Below are 15,343 nucleotides of genomic sequence, written 5' to 3' on the forward strand. Positions count from 1 at the left end.
CTTCAGAAATGTCTGAGAGTGTTGTTCAAGAGGGAAAATATTATTTTTCCACTTTTGCATGCTGTTGGTGCGCAATAGTTGTCATGTTGCTGTACAGATGTTGCGATTTCATTTGTCCTCATTAGTGTAACTGCTTTTGGAAATAAACTAGGTTTCTTTCTTTTTTTGCAAGGTGGCCTCTACATAGTAGTGAAATTTCCTGAAGAAGATGATGCTGTTGCCATTATACATAAAAACTGGATCGATGGCAACAGCTGCATGTGGCCTCCACAAACAAAATACATAAAAAGCTTGTTAAAAGCTGGGGCCATGCTTGGAAATGACTGGAGGAGTCTGCCTTGTGAAGTGGTTGAGGCATTTGGTAATATTTATTATTTTGTCCATTTTATATATGCAGGTTGCAGCCGTATTGCAATGATTGTGTACTCTTCGAACATGTAGACTTTTCTTGTGTGCTTTATTAAACATGCAAATTAACTCATTCTGCATGCAGCTTGCACTATGTTGCATTTTATTCTGAAGCCCCACCTGTTTATGATAGAACCTATAGGTCATACCATACCAAAGCCTCAGATCAAGCGAGTGAAAGGTGAATGTTGAGCTTGCAAATTAAATGTCGGCCACTATGTCTTCAGGGAGGACATGCTGTTTTTTAAGCGTCTTGTACATACTTGTTCAGATAATTTTAATAGAAAGTCTTAAAACAAACTATGGCAGCTATAACTTAAAACTATTCCAATCTGTTTTTATTCCAAATTGGCCATTAGCCCTCTGTGATAGGTCAAAATGGCTCGGAATCTGCCCATGTTGGTGTGGCGCCCACTCATATGGGCTGGATTCGAACCATTCTGACCTATCAGAGATGGCTAATGACCAATTTGGAATAAAAACATAGTGGAATAGTTTTAGGTTGTAGGGCCTTCTTGTGGACAACTGCACAAGTGAGTGCCCACATTGGTTGGGGCATGTGGTTGTACTGCGTTTAACCATAGCTGACTAAACACTTCTGTTGCTGAATGTTCTTATCAAAAGAATAGGAGCATCTTTATTCACATAGAAAATTTTACTTCTGCCGCTTTGCACCAGCAAAGTAGGCCATAGTTGATCATTGCAATAATAGTTGAGCATGCTAGTTCCATACAGCACTACACTATGTTGCTTACAGCGCAAGGAATGCCGTCACTATCTCCCGTATTCCATTGGTACCAATACGGAGAAGTTGGGGTAAATTGCTTTTATAGGTCAAAGCAGATTATTGACAATGTGGGACCACAATGAACTGCTTAGTTTGGTGAGGCTTTAACTGCAGTGATCTTGTTTTAAACGGTGCTTGTATTTTAATTCTTGCGCGCACTCAAATGAAATTTGCTAATTAATGCTGCCCATTTATTAATACTTATGCCACACTTGTCTTTCATTTTTGCCTTAATTTCCTACTCATATGAAAAATCAGTTAAGCCAGAGAGGGCATAGGTGAAATTATAGTTAATTGAGGTGTAGAAATAATGCAGTAAAGGGACATGAAAATGAACAAAAAGGTGGCAAGTAACCTTTTTGAATACATATGCAGTTTGAATACATTTAAAGTTCCAGTGATGTCCTGTATTTTTAAAGCCAGTGCGGAATAATATTGCCAATTTCAGCCAATTACGATGATGCTGTACGGGGCCTCAGAAAAGCTGAAGAGAACTCAGACATCGCAAGTGCAAGTGAACGCGGCAGAGGAAAAAGGAAAAAGAAAAGAAGGCACTACAGTGACGAAGGCGAGATGCCACTCCCGCAGCCACCACAGTCTATGCAGAAAAGTATGCATTTTTTTCAGCTATCTGTAAAGAGGTGACAAAGATGTCATGGTCTTCATATTGGAGGGTTACTAGATTTGTGAAATACTGTTTACTAGTCTGCTATGCATGACAGTCATCAGCGGTGCTCTATATTGCCAGTGGACGTATAGCCAGGGAGTGGCACACTGGGCACGTGTCGCCCCCCCCTCCCTTTCTCTAATCAACTGTTACACCTAGAGTGCTCAGGCAATTTTTTCATGTTCTCATGCAGGAGCAACACATGGTATTACAGAAAGATCTGCAAGGTTGGAACCGTCAAGTATTTTGACTGTTTCACAGCACTCGGCATATAATGGTATGGTTTCTTGCATGCATTTATGGTGCATAAATGAAGTTGCCAATTTTATAATATAGTTCAAACATCTCATTGTTTAACACAAAAGAAGCTGCTGATTGCATTGCCACAATTTTTGGTAACTGCAACTAAACCTGGTAATTTTTGGATAACTTGTTTTGCTGTGCAGGTGCAATATGTTATGTGCAGGCCATCGAACCACATTTCGGTTTTACTTGTTGCTTGAAAGAGTTGTGACATGTCATTTGCTCGTTTGCTGCATGTTCATGTTTGTTATTGTGTAACATTTGCATTCACAATTGTCATCACAGAGAGCTTGTATCACAGCATGTAGCAAATTTTAACATCGCTGGCTGCAGGGATGTCAAGCCCACTAATGTTTATGTAGCTGTCTGTGCACCTAAGGGGTCCAAATATTGAACCTGAAACATTAGTATTACAAGATGTCTTTATACTATTAACAAGTACGGCTGTTGTGATTGCAACGAGCAGAATTCTTTCCAAGTTATACCTTATGTTTTTGTGCAGAAAGAACGCATGGTGCCGCAAAGCGGTCTGCAAAGGAGCCACTGGACTCGTGGAACTTTCCACAGCGCTCTGCATATAATGGTAAGACCACTAGCTTGTGTTGTGTTAGCTTGTGTTTCAGCACACTGAAAGCTAATCTTTTTGATCTGCGGGAACGATATGTGCCGTCATGGGTGATGACGAAACGTTGCAGCAAAAGCAAGCCATGGTTTACAAAAGAGGTGCGCAGATGCGTTGAAGAGAGACATCTATACGCATGCCTAAATAGAAAATAATTGCAATAAAGCAAGAATCAGTTCAGAAAGATTACAAAAGATATGAATAGTTTGGTTCAAAAGGTCAAATTTGCCTACTTCCAGTCCTTTGACCTGCACATCCAGGATCACCCTAAAGGATTTTGGCAGTATATATTTAAAAAAATAGGAAGGGTGGGTTGTCCGTCCCACCACTTCATCATGACGGAATTATTGTTCCCTTTAGTCTAGAGAAAGTGAAGTGCCTTAAGGCGTTTTCAGCTTGGTATTTTCTACTGCTGAAAGCAACACTTGCCCGGCCGACTATCGCCCTGACTTTATAAGTACCGAACCCATGGCAGCTGTTCTATTTGAAGAGCGAGGAATCATGTCATTCTTAAAATGCTTGAAAGAAAACAGTGCTACTACACCACACGGTTTACCCACGATCCTGCTCTCTTCTTGTGCTTTTTCTTTGTCAAAGTAGCCGCAGATTTTCTTCACCAAGTCATTACAGGACTGATCTTTACCTGATAAATGAAAACTTGCAAATGTTGTGCCTATACTTAAATCGGGACTTTTAAATATTGTTTCAAATTATTGACCAGTGTCTTTGACCAGTGTGACATGTAAAGTTTTAGAGCACAAGTTTTATACTAATATGAGTCATATTAGTGCAGGCCAATTGTTAAATACCCATCAGCATGGTTTTCGCAGAGGTTACTCGTGTGTCACCCAGCTTACAGAATTCGTTCATCACTTAACGAGCGCACGGGATATAGGACATTCTGTTGACTGTATATTTCTTGACTTCTGAAAAGCATTTCATGTTGTGTCACGTTCGTTATTAATAGAAAAATTATCTTGGTACAACATAAATGAGAATGTGTCTGTGAAGTTCCTGTTTACATAGTTTGAGAAGCCAACAAACAAAGACTCCAAGGACAACATAGGGGAAATTATTTGTATGTACTGATTGAATTAAAGAAATGATAAATTAATGGCAATGAAGGTGGATGAAAAAAACAACTTGCCACAGGTGGTGAATGATCCCATGTCTTCGCATTACGCATGCGATGCTCTAGCCAATTGAGCTACCGCGGTGCCATTTCTCCATCCACTTTCTTGCGTATTTGTTTTACTACTACAAGTAACCTTGGGAGTGTTAGCAAGTGCTACCACTTGCAAACCTTGGCAGCTGATTGGAACATCCTTTCTGCCACAGGCGTCATGAGTGCGCTGTTTTTTGGGGTGAAGGCAACTGGTCAATAAACCCATGCGTGCTACCTGAAGGCATAAATGTTGCCAGATTCGAGACACTCCATCCCACCTGAAGGCATCGATGTTGCCGGATTCGAGACCCTCAACGAGCGTCTGGAATCCGGCAACATCGATGCTTTCAGGTAGCATGCATGGGATTATTGACCATTTGAGGGTCTCGAATCTGGCAAGATTGATGCCTTCAGGTAGCATGCGGGGGTTTACTGACCAGTTGCCTTCACCCAAAAAGATCACATACTCGTGACGCCTGCTGCAGAAAGGATGTTCCACATCAGCAGCCAAGGTTTGTGAGTAGCGGTGCTGGCTAACACTCCCAAGGTAAATACCCAAGAAAGTGGATGGGGAATCGGCACTGCGGTAGCTCCATTGGTTAGAGCGTCGCACGCATAATCCACAGACATGGGATTGTTCCCCACCTGTGGCAAGTTGTGTTTTCATCCACCTTCATTTCCGTTAATTAATCATTTCTTTAATTCCACTAGTAACTACAAGTAATTTCCCCCATGTTTTCCTTCGTGTCTTTGTTTGTGGGCTTCTCATGATTATCGGGGCCCCTCAGTTAATCCCCTTCTTCTCGTTGTTTACATATTTTGACACTTTGTGTAAATGAATACAACCTACAAACTTTTACCACATGTTCTGGTATTTAGTTATATATTACAAGCAATTACAATTAAGAATTGTAAATAAAATAAAATTAAGAATTACAAGCAATTGGGCCCAGCTGAAGTGTGATGCCTCGTGTTCTTGTGCAGAAAGAATGCATGGTAGTCCTGAGTGTTCTGCAAGGGAGCCACTGCAGCGGAGCTTTCCACGGCGTCCTGAATATGATGGTAAGACCTCTAGTTTGTCTTAATGTGGCTGAACAAAGTTTAACCTTGCATATTCTGTATAATTATTTTTTAAATCTTTGTCCATCATTGACTAATACATATTGTGTTGCTGATTTAACTGACAAAATCAAAAATCACCACAAAGCAAAACAAGTTTATGTTTCATGCAGGTGCCAACGGGGCAGGTCTTTAAATCTTTGTTGGATATCTCAGAATTTTCATTTACTGAAAAACCCACAAGCATCCTTACACAAGGGGCCAGCTGCACAAACATTTAATATGATGGCTGCATGGATTCAGTGTAGTCTGAGTGGTCACCTGAAAGTTGCCACTTATGCTACCGTATGCTCACTGTCTGTGTACATATTTTGACACTTTGAGTAAATGAATTCAACCTACATACTCTCACTACATGTTCTCACATTTAATGGCAGGTTTTTGCTACAAGCAGTGGAGTGTAGCTGACTGAGCCATTTATATTGAGTTTGCAAAATTGCTCATTATGAGTCCAACGCTAAATTCATGTTACATTGCAGAAAGCAGCAGGTTAAGTTGCATCTCAACGCCCTGTGGAGAAGGTAGATTTGAATTTGCAGACTTCTAAAACGCACACATTTTGTCAATGTGATAATTTTATTCGAAACTGCAGTTTATTGCTTCTATTTTGGTGACATTGCAGACAACGCTCAGAGTGACTTGCCAGACTTATGGCCCTGTGTTAGTCGAACGGCGACACCAAGCTCGGGTAAGGTATGCATGGCTATAGAAATCAGCTCCAATACTATATTTGTGCTGTTTCTTTAAGGCCATTACGACTGCAGGAGCCAGCCATTTGAGCATGAACATTTAGGTAGGTTGAGCGCATAATGTTCTAGTACCATGGCATGCCAATTTATTCCCTTCATTGCATCGACACTTGTCTTTGTGAATAGGGTTGGAGAGACGCCAGAAAACCAGTACCCATGCCCGCTCGCCTCTTATGGCTGTCTCTTTGCCAAGAAATGACTTCTCACGATCAGGTAATACTAAGTATATTGATTGCACTGCTGTTACTTATCTTGCCATAACTTGCAGGATCATGTGGGCTGAGCAGGGCTTACTTTCCCACTGCTGATGTACTGTCTAGTAAGTGCATATTACTTTTAGTTGATATTAAGTGAGAATTTGGAGGCTAAGTTTGGCCATGCTCTGTCATACGAAAGGGCATGACTATGTGTATTGCATTCTGGTACAGCAGAGAGTAGATTCTGTTGCAATTTAAATAAGCAATACTGTTGAATGAGCTTGCAAAATGTGATTACATTCATAATGCAACCTCGACATTAGCATGCTATGCAACTGCAAACTTGTGAACTAGAAAACCTTGTTTTGCAGTTGATGGACAAAGAACATTGGCAAAGAACCTTGTGCGGGAAATTCACTCCCAATGGCTAAATAACTTGCAGCACCTACCTCAAGGCCCACAAGCAGGCCGGTTTCTACCGTAAATGGGCCATCTGGTAAGCAAAACTACATTCTATTAGACTGGTGTTCAAATTTGAGATGCTTTCTGGTGCTACGTATTCTGCCTGTGCATCATGCATGCCTGGATTCCTTGGGCTTTTTTTAACATAATGGTTAGCATCCAAAACCACAGTTGAGTGTGACATCCTAGACAAAATTTAAGATCAAAAATAACGTACAGCGCGAAGGACAAGGACTGCGAGAGGCGACATACACAGCGCTCTGTATGTCGTCTCTTGCAGTCCTTGTCCTTCGCACTGTGCGTTATTTTTGATCATGAATTACCAACTAGCCCAAGCAACCACCATAAAATTTAATACTTTTGTTCCCATGGATTTTTGCTGTCGATGTGAAATAGACAAGAAACTACAAGTGTGCATCATCCGAGTTTTCATTGTCAGCTTGCCTTGTCTACTACAGGTGGAGAGCCTCTACCTTGCATCTCAAGTTGACTATGCTTCATCTGCCAAACCTAACCTATGCCTGCGGATTTCTTGATCTCATCACTCAGTCTGCATAATTCTCGGCTGCCCTTAACTGCCTACTCTTCCTTTTATATATCACCATTCATCTGGTCTACCCATTACATACATGAGACAACCTTTCCAGTTTCACTTCCCCTTATCTAAACTAGAATGTCATTTGCCTACCTTCTGTATTTACATGTAAATTTTTGTTTCATTGCTCATTGCATGATTGGCTTTCTGTTTCAATTTTCTTAGTTACCAAAGTTCTAGCTCCATAGGCAAGTGCTAGCAGAATACAATGATTACATACATTTCTTTTTGAATATATGAGTAAGCTGCAGATATTTTATTACATTGTTATTGTTACCTCAATCTTTGTAGATTTTGAACACCAGGTCATCAACACCTTGCAAACAATTTTGATGAGGGTTGAGCACCAAGGGCGCCAACTTGATGCCATTGCACAACAGCTATGCAGCGGCCCTGCGACAGTTGGGCCTGCAAAGGATGTGGTCCCAAAACCACTCGAGGACATTGAGGCATTCGAAGAATTTGATGCCAAAATATCAACAAATTAAGGAACAAGGACACGCCTGGTCTGATACTTTTTCTTTTCTTTACCTGCTGTGTCAAATGTATGCATATATGAAACTGACATTCCAGTGCACGTTTTGCAGGAATAGTGGTGCAGAGCAAAACGTAACACGGACACTAGGAGGCACATAAAAAAGACAACACACCGCGCTACTAGCAACAATGATTATTCTCAAAACCAGACTGCTTCTATACCATCAGCATCAAGCAGACATAGATCACGTGGAAGCACTGAGACAGGCGCTATGAAAGTCACACCATCGAAATTGTCATTGCTTACGCAGGAAAGCAAACTCCTTGGGAAATAATGCTGTTGATGGCTTGTTAATGCAAAATTCACCAAGTATGTCGATATGCTCTGCCTCAACAATCAATAGGGTGATCTCTTTATATCGAGCAACAATGATGGGCGAAAACATAATTATTGTTTGCCATATTGATTGCTGAGGCCGAGCATATCGACGTACTTAGTGAATTTTGCATTAGCAAGCCATCAATAGTGTTGTTTCCCAAGGAGTTAGACTTCCTGCGTAAGCGGTGACAATTTGTTCTGGTAGATTATTGTGGGTCGTGAATATGGTTCGATAGTGCGACGTTCATAGTGCATGTCTCAGTGCTTCCACGTCATCTGTCTGCTTGCCACTGATGGTATATAAGCGGTCTGGTTTTGAGAATAGGTTGTTGCTAGTAGCGCTGTGTGTTATCTTTTTAGGTGCCTCCTAGTGTCCATGTTACATTTAGTGCTGCATCAAAAGTATTTCTGATGATTCACCAACAAGCCTCCCCCCCACCCCCCTCCCCATCACTACCCATATTTTACAGATGCAGCAATTTCATGGTGTTGGTGGCAACAGCATAGGACCTGCAACACGGCGCATTTTAGGAATTTTGCTAAGCCAAGAAGTGGCTGTGCAGTACAGTTGGCTTGGCAAAAAAGGGAAGAAAAGTTTTTCTGCACTGCAAGTGGCTGACACAATCACAAGTAAGGCATTGGCTGCCTGAATGTTTATATTGTCGGTAAAAAGAAACTTGGTAGAATATGACCTTTCTCGCTTTCAAAAATCGAACTTGTACGGGTTTACATACTTTGTAAATGTCAAGCTGAGGAGTGTTAAACCAGCTGAGCCAAGTACTATTGTCCTTGGGCAAGCTAAGATGGCTAATATCTAATTTCCTGTTGTTTCTGGATACTGTTAATGTTTTGCTTTGAGCTTGTATATATACAAGGTTGCATAAGTAATCTCCAATGCATCTTTCAGGGGCTGTAATGCAAAATTTTCCTACATCAAAAAGAAGTGATGTCGAGAGTGTAATAAAGGTGTGGCTGCGCCACTCTGGCGACAAACTGCGAAAACAGCAGGCCAAGGCTGTCGCATCTGAAGGTGAGTTTTGTATTTAGACTATCGTGAAAAATACTCAAAACATTATCCTACATGAATACTTTACATTTGAAGGCGAGTGTTTTAATGCTTATGGGTTTGATTCCCATATGACAATTTCGATGCTGTCTGGCACCCAACATAGCTGCATGGGCTGCCTGTTTGAGAAGTTGCACTTTGCTGTACTTGCAATATTTATATTCTTGCAGAACCATTGTCATTATCAGTGGCCATCATCACATTATATGATTTTCTTCTAGGCTCACTCGATGTGCACTCAGATTTCTCAGAATAAATGCCTCAAAGTTCAAGTACAGAGCCCAATTTCAAGAGGAATCAATTCAAGAATTATTGCTGGCCTTGGCAAGGACCAGCACAGTCATATATATTGTAATGAGGAAACTGCACTTCGTTGAAGAAATGTTGGCTTTGGCAAGTGCCACCACAGTCTTTCGTAATAAACTCTAGTCATTGGGAAACTGGTTATGTTTGTGTTTGCTTTAGCAGGTGCCATGACCATTACCCGTATGCATTGCCTGCTACAGATACTTTTTATAACCAGGTAGATTCATTTTTGTTGGTACAGAAAAATTGCATTTTCTTGCAGCTGGAATTTCATCCATGATGCAAAAGGCTGAATTGACATTATCTGGGCAAGGTGCTCATGGCACCTTCAATATTGAGTTTCGTGCGATAGATGAAGTAGCCAATTCAATTTACAACCACATGTCAGGCAGTTAAGTAGCACCAAACCTTACTGTGCATATGTGTTGAAAACTAGCTGATCATGGCAAGAGCTTGTGCTACTTTTGTCACATAATGCCTTGTCAGCATTGGCTGTTTAATATGTGTAAATTAGCCTTGTATATTACCCAGCAAGCCGAGGCTACCAAGGCATTCCATTCATTAATGATCGATTTCTGGACGCAGCAATATATGCGGCACGTAAGCATGCCTTAGTGTTATGTTCTGTTAAAAGCTAAACGAGGTTATTGAATGCAAAAATTCAGCATTCAAGGAAGCCTACGGTGCGCCCTAATAAGTCCTCAAGACATCCTAGAAAAATCCTTGTGGGCTATCTGAGGATGTTTTGAGGATGTGCCGAGGCCGGACATGATGACCTTTCTAGGCTTTTGCAAGGACCAGTAGAGGATGTCCTCAGGACGTTGCAATGTCCTTGCGGGGACGTACTGAGGACATACTCGGGACGTCAGTGCGTTGTCTGGGTATCTGATATTGTCCACAAAACAATTCCCATAAATGCATGCTATTTTTTATATGACCCAACAAATAATGCTTGCCTCCCTGAAACATCTGAACGTCTTTCTTACTCAAAGAACCAAAGTACACTGATGAATAGCAAAGAAACCGGGTGCCATTTTTGTGCGCCGCTTTCAAGTGTAAGGATTGTTAAAATAGCCTGTTTGTGTTGCACATTTTCTGCATAATTTGCGATGAGCTGCCGCATACATATTTTGGAAGAAAGACAACTAAAATATCATTTTCAGAATTGCAGCCACTATGAATTACATCACTAGCAATGACACGTATTTCTGGTGACTATGTGTTGATTTCCTTTGTGTACGTTCTACTAAGTTAGAAGTGGTTCCATGTGTGTCATATAAGACACAAGATGCCGTAAGGACCGCGTCATTCACCCGCGCCCTGCAACATCAGTGGCTAGAGCACTGGATTCGGGCCGGGTAAGCACATGGTGACGCAAGCCCGGGTGCAGACTTGGGCCTTGGAGCTTCGGGATCAGGTTGGGTCAACGCTTTTGTCGGGCCTGCATTAGGCCCGGGTATGCTATTTTCAAATACTCAAAATTGTAGGCTGTAAAAACTGCAACCCTAAGAAATTTTGGGTAAGTATCACATTTCGGTCTTTGAGAAAGCCGGGGTGTAGCAAGACCATGACATTACCAGCGCACTGCCCAGTTCAGTGCTCAGCGATCCAAACGCGATACTCCAAGCCCGTGGCTGCCGGCCCTTGTTCCTGTTTTTGTTCTTGTCGGCAGGCTCTGGATTGTCCATTCTCGTGGGTGCTCCTAATTTTACACGCTTTACTGTCATGCGGATAGCATCCTCTCGAAAGCCTGCCGCTCTCAAACGCTCCAGTTGTTTTAAGAAACTCTCAGCCGTCTTGTGAAAACACGATTTCGAAAGTGCGGAAAATAGAGCCGGAAACGCAATGCCGTTTTTTACCACCTTGGAATGTGCGGAGTTTTACTCTCCTAGCCGAACTCTCCTAGTTCTCGTCTCTCGGCTAAACCCCGGTAGCATAGGACGTGCCCGCTTTTTAGCACTGCATATGCTTTCTTTTGGCCTCCTAACTTCACTGAGCCGTATTATATCCCATTTACTGCCCTTCAATTCCTCCAATAGCACTGCTAGACTCGCCTCACTAGATAACGTTCTAGCGTTAAACGTTGCCAGGTTCATATTCCTGCTGCGTCGCAGGTCTGACCGCCGCCGTGGTCAGTTGCTTCGCAGCTGCTGGGGACCGAGGGCCGGAGGTTTGATTGTCGTGTTCATATAGGAGGTTGTGGCGAAGTAGTGCACCAGGGTGGCCAATCCTGCTCTGGTGAGGGAGTGCGTTACCAGTTCTGGTCACCGGGATCAGGCCACACTCCAGGCCTGTTTTTGCAATTTTATCAACACGCGGATTTTTTTTAATCGGGTGGAAAATTGCGCGGCACCGGGATTCGAACCACGGACCTCTTGCACGCGAGGCGGGTGTTCTACCTCTACGCCACCGCTGCACTGCCCACCGCTGCACTGCGCCATAACGTGTACGGAAGTGTAAACACAGGTATGCAGGGTACGCGGCCAACATGTCACATCGCTTGACCCATGGCACAATACGATGCTGTTGTTGTTGTTGTTGATGATGATGATGATGGTTTATTGGCATCCTATTCGAAGCGTAGTGGTGACAAATAATCACCTAGCCTGCTTCAGTTAACCACGTCCAGCTACTTGCCCCGTGAAACTGCTATATGCAATGCGCTACATGTCGGGACACCTGGTGGAATACAACACAAATGCAATGCAAAATTTTCACGTATCGACGCTACGCGGCGCGCACGTCACATCGCGTGTAGGGTGTCTCGATGTCCTCCTCGCCCGCCGCTCCGTTCAGGGTGGAGACAAGTGCGTCGTCTGCTACGGCGTCCGCCATGTTCTTGCCCGCTGCGAGCAGCGCGTTGTTGGCGCGCGTGTGGTTGAGCGGTTTGACGGAAGCAATGCGCTTTTTTGATTACTTCGATTACTTCGATTACGAATTTCTCTACTATTAACAAATATTTTTGCACCGAAAAAATATGTGCGCCTTCCCTAGGGCCCCTCTTTTATGCCAGCTCAACTCCCTGTTTCTATTTAGTGTTGTTTTAATGCTGTCGTCTGGAAGTACCCTCGTAAAGCGCGTTGCAACCATTGATCAGCGGCCTGGCGTGTTTTGTTTACGAACTGTAAATACAGAAATTAAGTTTCGCGGCAATCCCTTTGTTTTACAGTGGGAAATGATGCGTTAAACACAAGCGTTCATAGAGGAATGCAAAAATTGCTACGCTGCCTGCATTTCTGTTCTTCGCGAAGAGTTACGCCGTGAACCTGTGTTGCTTGTGAGCATGTTGGTATGCAGCCCTGGAAATTCCTATTGCATAAGAAGATGCCGGTAGTAAAGAAACGAGGTCAATAAGTGACGAGTAGATACGTGATTTCGGTCACGACGTTTGGGTCGCCATGCAGGTTTTTATTATGTCAGCTGTCAGGAGGTGTCAGTTGCCACAGGTCTTTCGTAGATCTCAGACCAACGACCAGAAACTACAATGAAGCCTTGAATTAACTTGAACAAAATAAATTAGAATGTCAGCTTGCAGCTCAGTTCGATCAGTTGGAAAAAAAGCGGATACCTTGTACAGACACAAGGTGAAAAATCAGCACGCACAGCAAAGTAAGAATAAACACATGAATGAAAACTATATTAAAAGAGTAACACAAATGAAACGAAAGTTTTTGAATTCTGGCGATATGCATTAAAATTTAATTTCACTGTTCACTGTAGGCTCACTCCTGCACACGTCTTGCTTGCATGCCCGTCAAGTCCCGTTGCCGCGGCTTGACGCAGGTGCACACGCAGCCTCAGTCTCGCGTAGTTTGACACAGGGAGCTTTTCCACTGTTTCTTTGTGTTCCTGACAGGCGCCCGTTACGCCCCACCGCACCATCTTTGTCAAGTATGCGGTTACAGCCTTCAAAGGAGATTTCATGGTGAAAACGCTTTCCGTCCAGGTGGTGATACCATTAAAATGTTCCTCGCAAGATTTGAGAACCAGCATGACTGCATCGCTTGGGTAACGAAGGTTGCTGCCTTCAGAGACGTATTCCTTGAGGGACGTCAAGTACGCATGCTCACTGCTGCTTGAGCCTAACAATGCGGGCTTGCACTGCTCGCAGTGGCCAATAGATTTGAGGATCCCTTTTATAGGAAACCCACCGATATGAAACAAAATCTCGCACTCAGCTGATGTTACCTCTTCGACAAAGGGGATCTCCGAGTCGTCGATAGCTTCAATCTCGGCTGCCGTTTGTTCTTGCATACCTGCCGACAGCAGGTCGATCAGGTAATGTGCGTCATCGACATCGTAGCTAGTCGTTGACGGTGTGTAGAAGAATTGGCTGACACAAACAAGCTTCAACGCACACTTCACATCGTAGGCGCTTGGAACAGGCTTCCTGAGACGTATAACCGAAAATAGATTTTACAAGCAGTCCTGGAGCAATCGGCTCGTGAGGGAGAACTTGTAGCCTTCACTTCTTAGAAGGACATCTTGCAGGCGAATGGTCACAGCTGTGGCTATCAAGAAACCCGCCTGTGAGGGCTTCCATTGGGATGTGCTCCCCATTTTTGTTCCCCGAATGGTCTCAGACGCCAAGCACAATACGTCTATGGCTGCGTGATATTTGTCCATGTGTTCAAGACTCAAGGCAGTTGATGGGTGTCGTGATGACATAAGAGCATACCACTTAAAGACAAGCTCTAAAAACCACGCTGTAGTTTCCGCCTCCGGATCCAAGATCTTCTGCTTTATCAAGTACCGAATCCCGGCAGGAGCTTCTCGAAAAAACTGAACGGCCACTCCCACCTTCATCTTCGTAAAATGCCCGTTCGACACGTGGATGTCCGAGAGCTTTGGCGCGACTTTCAGCTCCCGTTTTTTGTCAAAGTCTACCACTGCGCGCACGTGCTCAAGTTTTACTTCTCTTGAGGGTAGGTAATGTTGACACTTGGTTGCATCACTAATGGTGAAAACGACAGAACTCAGAAGTTGGCCCCTGATATTCTTAAGTACATGTGCAGCATCTGCAGTGAAGAAGAGTTCTTTGTCTTCTAGACAAGGATGTGGTATCGAGCATATGGTGTTGGAGTTCCTGTGGCTAGAGAAGCAAAATTCACGCCACATTGCCCTGTTGGAAGAACCCATATCCGAAGTGACGACGCGGATCCTCAGGGAGATATCTGCGCAAACTTTCACGATATTCAATATGTAGTCTTTGAGAATAAGGCCGTCTATGCTCCTTTCAGTAAAGTGATAGGCAATCACTTGTTTCCACCGCCGGTTAAGACCCCCTATCATGAACATCAAGGCATGGTGGGCAGGTTCATCCGGCTTTGCAGGTAAAGTTGTTCCCCCAAGAACAACATCTTCAGCGCGATCAAGCTCATAGCCCCTGGCAATCTCCATCTCGTCTAGTAGCAGAACACAGTCTTTTTCAATGTCTTGCATACCCTCCGCTTTCGTTTTTAGCAGGTCGATCACGTCAGTCAGAACACCGGGCAGAAAACTGAGTGCCTGTAGGCGACGCGCCAGAGTTCTGTTAGTTGGCAGCGGGTACCCGAGTTTCCTTAAGGTTTCATAGCCGGACGTCCCGCACGAAAATTTAATTTGAAGTGCTTGCTTAACACTTTGCGGAGACCAAGTACTCCCTTTGTTGCTATTGCTGCCTGTATTTGGTCTTCGTTAAGGAACTTGATGTTCTTTCCGAATGTTTCGATGTTACCTTCGAGCTTCTTAACTTTTTTTCGGAGACCTTGGATTGTTGAGTTTGCCTGGGTATGCGATTCTTGAAGTTCGCAGTATTTCCGTGTCAGGTCTGCGAGCTGCTCACTTAATTCTGCGCAAGAGGTACAAGCAGACTGCAGGTCAGAGACCCCGGCATTCATTCCACTGGCTGAGACTTGCAGACCTGCTTCGTCTGTTACTAGTGCACTTGAGCTGGCGTCGTGTGGGCTGCAATTCTGTCCTTGAGTCAGCTCAAACCTGCCTGGTGACGACATTGGGTCCATCGCAGCTTCATGATCATCAGTGGCTATGTCGTGTTGATC

The 15,343-nt window shown here is 43.5% G+C and overlaps 2 protein-coding genes across 2 annotated transcripts in view; both read left to right on the top strand.

Moving 5' to 3' along the window:
- Positions 1-15,343, top strand: part of LOC142582179 (alpha-(1,6)-fucosyltransferase-like) — a 241,443-nt gene that overhangs the window by 91,133 nt on the left and 134,967 nt on the right. The window lies entirely within an intron of this gene.
- LOC142581783 (uncharacterized) lies at positions 1,649-7,716 on the top strand. Its single transcript, XM_075691233.1, has 10 exons — positions 1,649-1,805; positions 2,056-2,139; positions 2,668-2,748; positions 4,937-5,014; positions 5,694-5,759; positions 5,820-5,864; positions 5,947-6,033; positions 6,089-6,139; positions 6,389-6,513; positions 6,938-7,716. Exons 1-9 carry the CDS (start codon positions 1,769-1,771, stop codon positions 6,499-6,501), a joined length of 642 nt encoding a protein of 213 aa, XP_075547348.1. The 5' UTR covers positions 1,649-1,768; the 3' UTR covers positions 6,502-6,513; positions 6,938-7,716.

The sequence above is a fragment of the Dermacentor variabilis genome, chromosome 5 (assembly GCF_050947875.1).
Source record: "Dermacentor variabilis isolate Ectoservices chromosome 5, ASM5094787v1, whole genome shotgun sequence".
In the NCBI taxonomy this organism is placed as follows: Eukaryota; Metazoa; Arthropoda; class Arachnida; order Ixodida; family Ixodidae; genus Dermacentor; species Dermacentor variabilis.

What these genes read in the sequence shown, in the direction of transcription:
- LOC142581783 (XM_075691233.1), top strand. Translation starts at nt 1,769, where the DNA reads ATGCCACTCCCGCAGCCACCACAGTCTATGCAGAAAA. An exon ending in ACAGCACTCGGCATATAATG is followed by an intron (nt 2,140 to 2,667) that starts GTATGGTTTCTT and finishes GTTTTTGTGCAG; the next exon opens with AAAGAACGCATGGTGCCGCA. An exon ending in CACTGCTGATGTACTGTCTA is followed by an intron (nt 6,140 to 6,388) that starts GTAAGTGCATAT and finishes CTTGTTTTGCAG; the next exon opens with TTGATGGACAAAGAACATTG.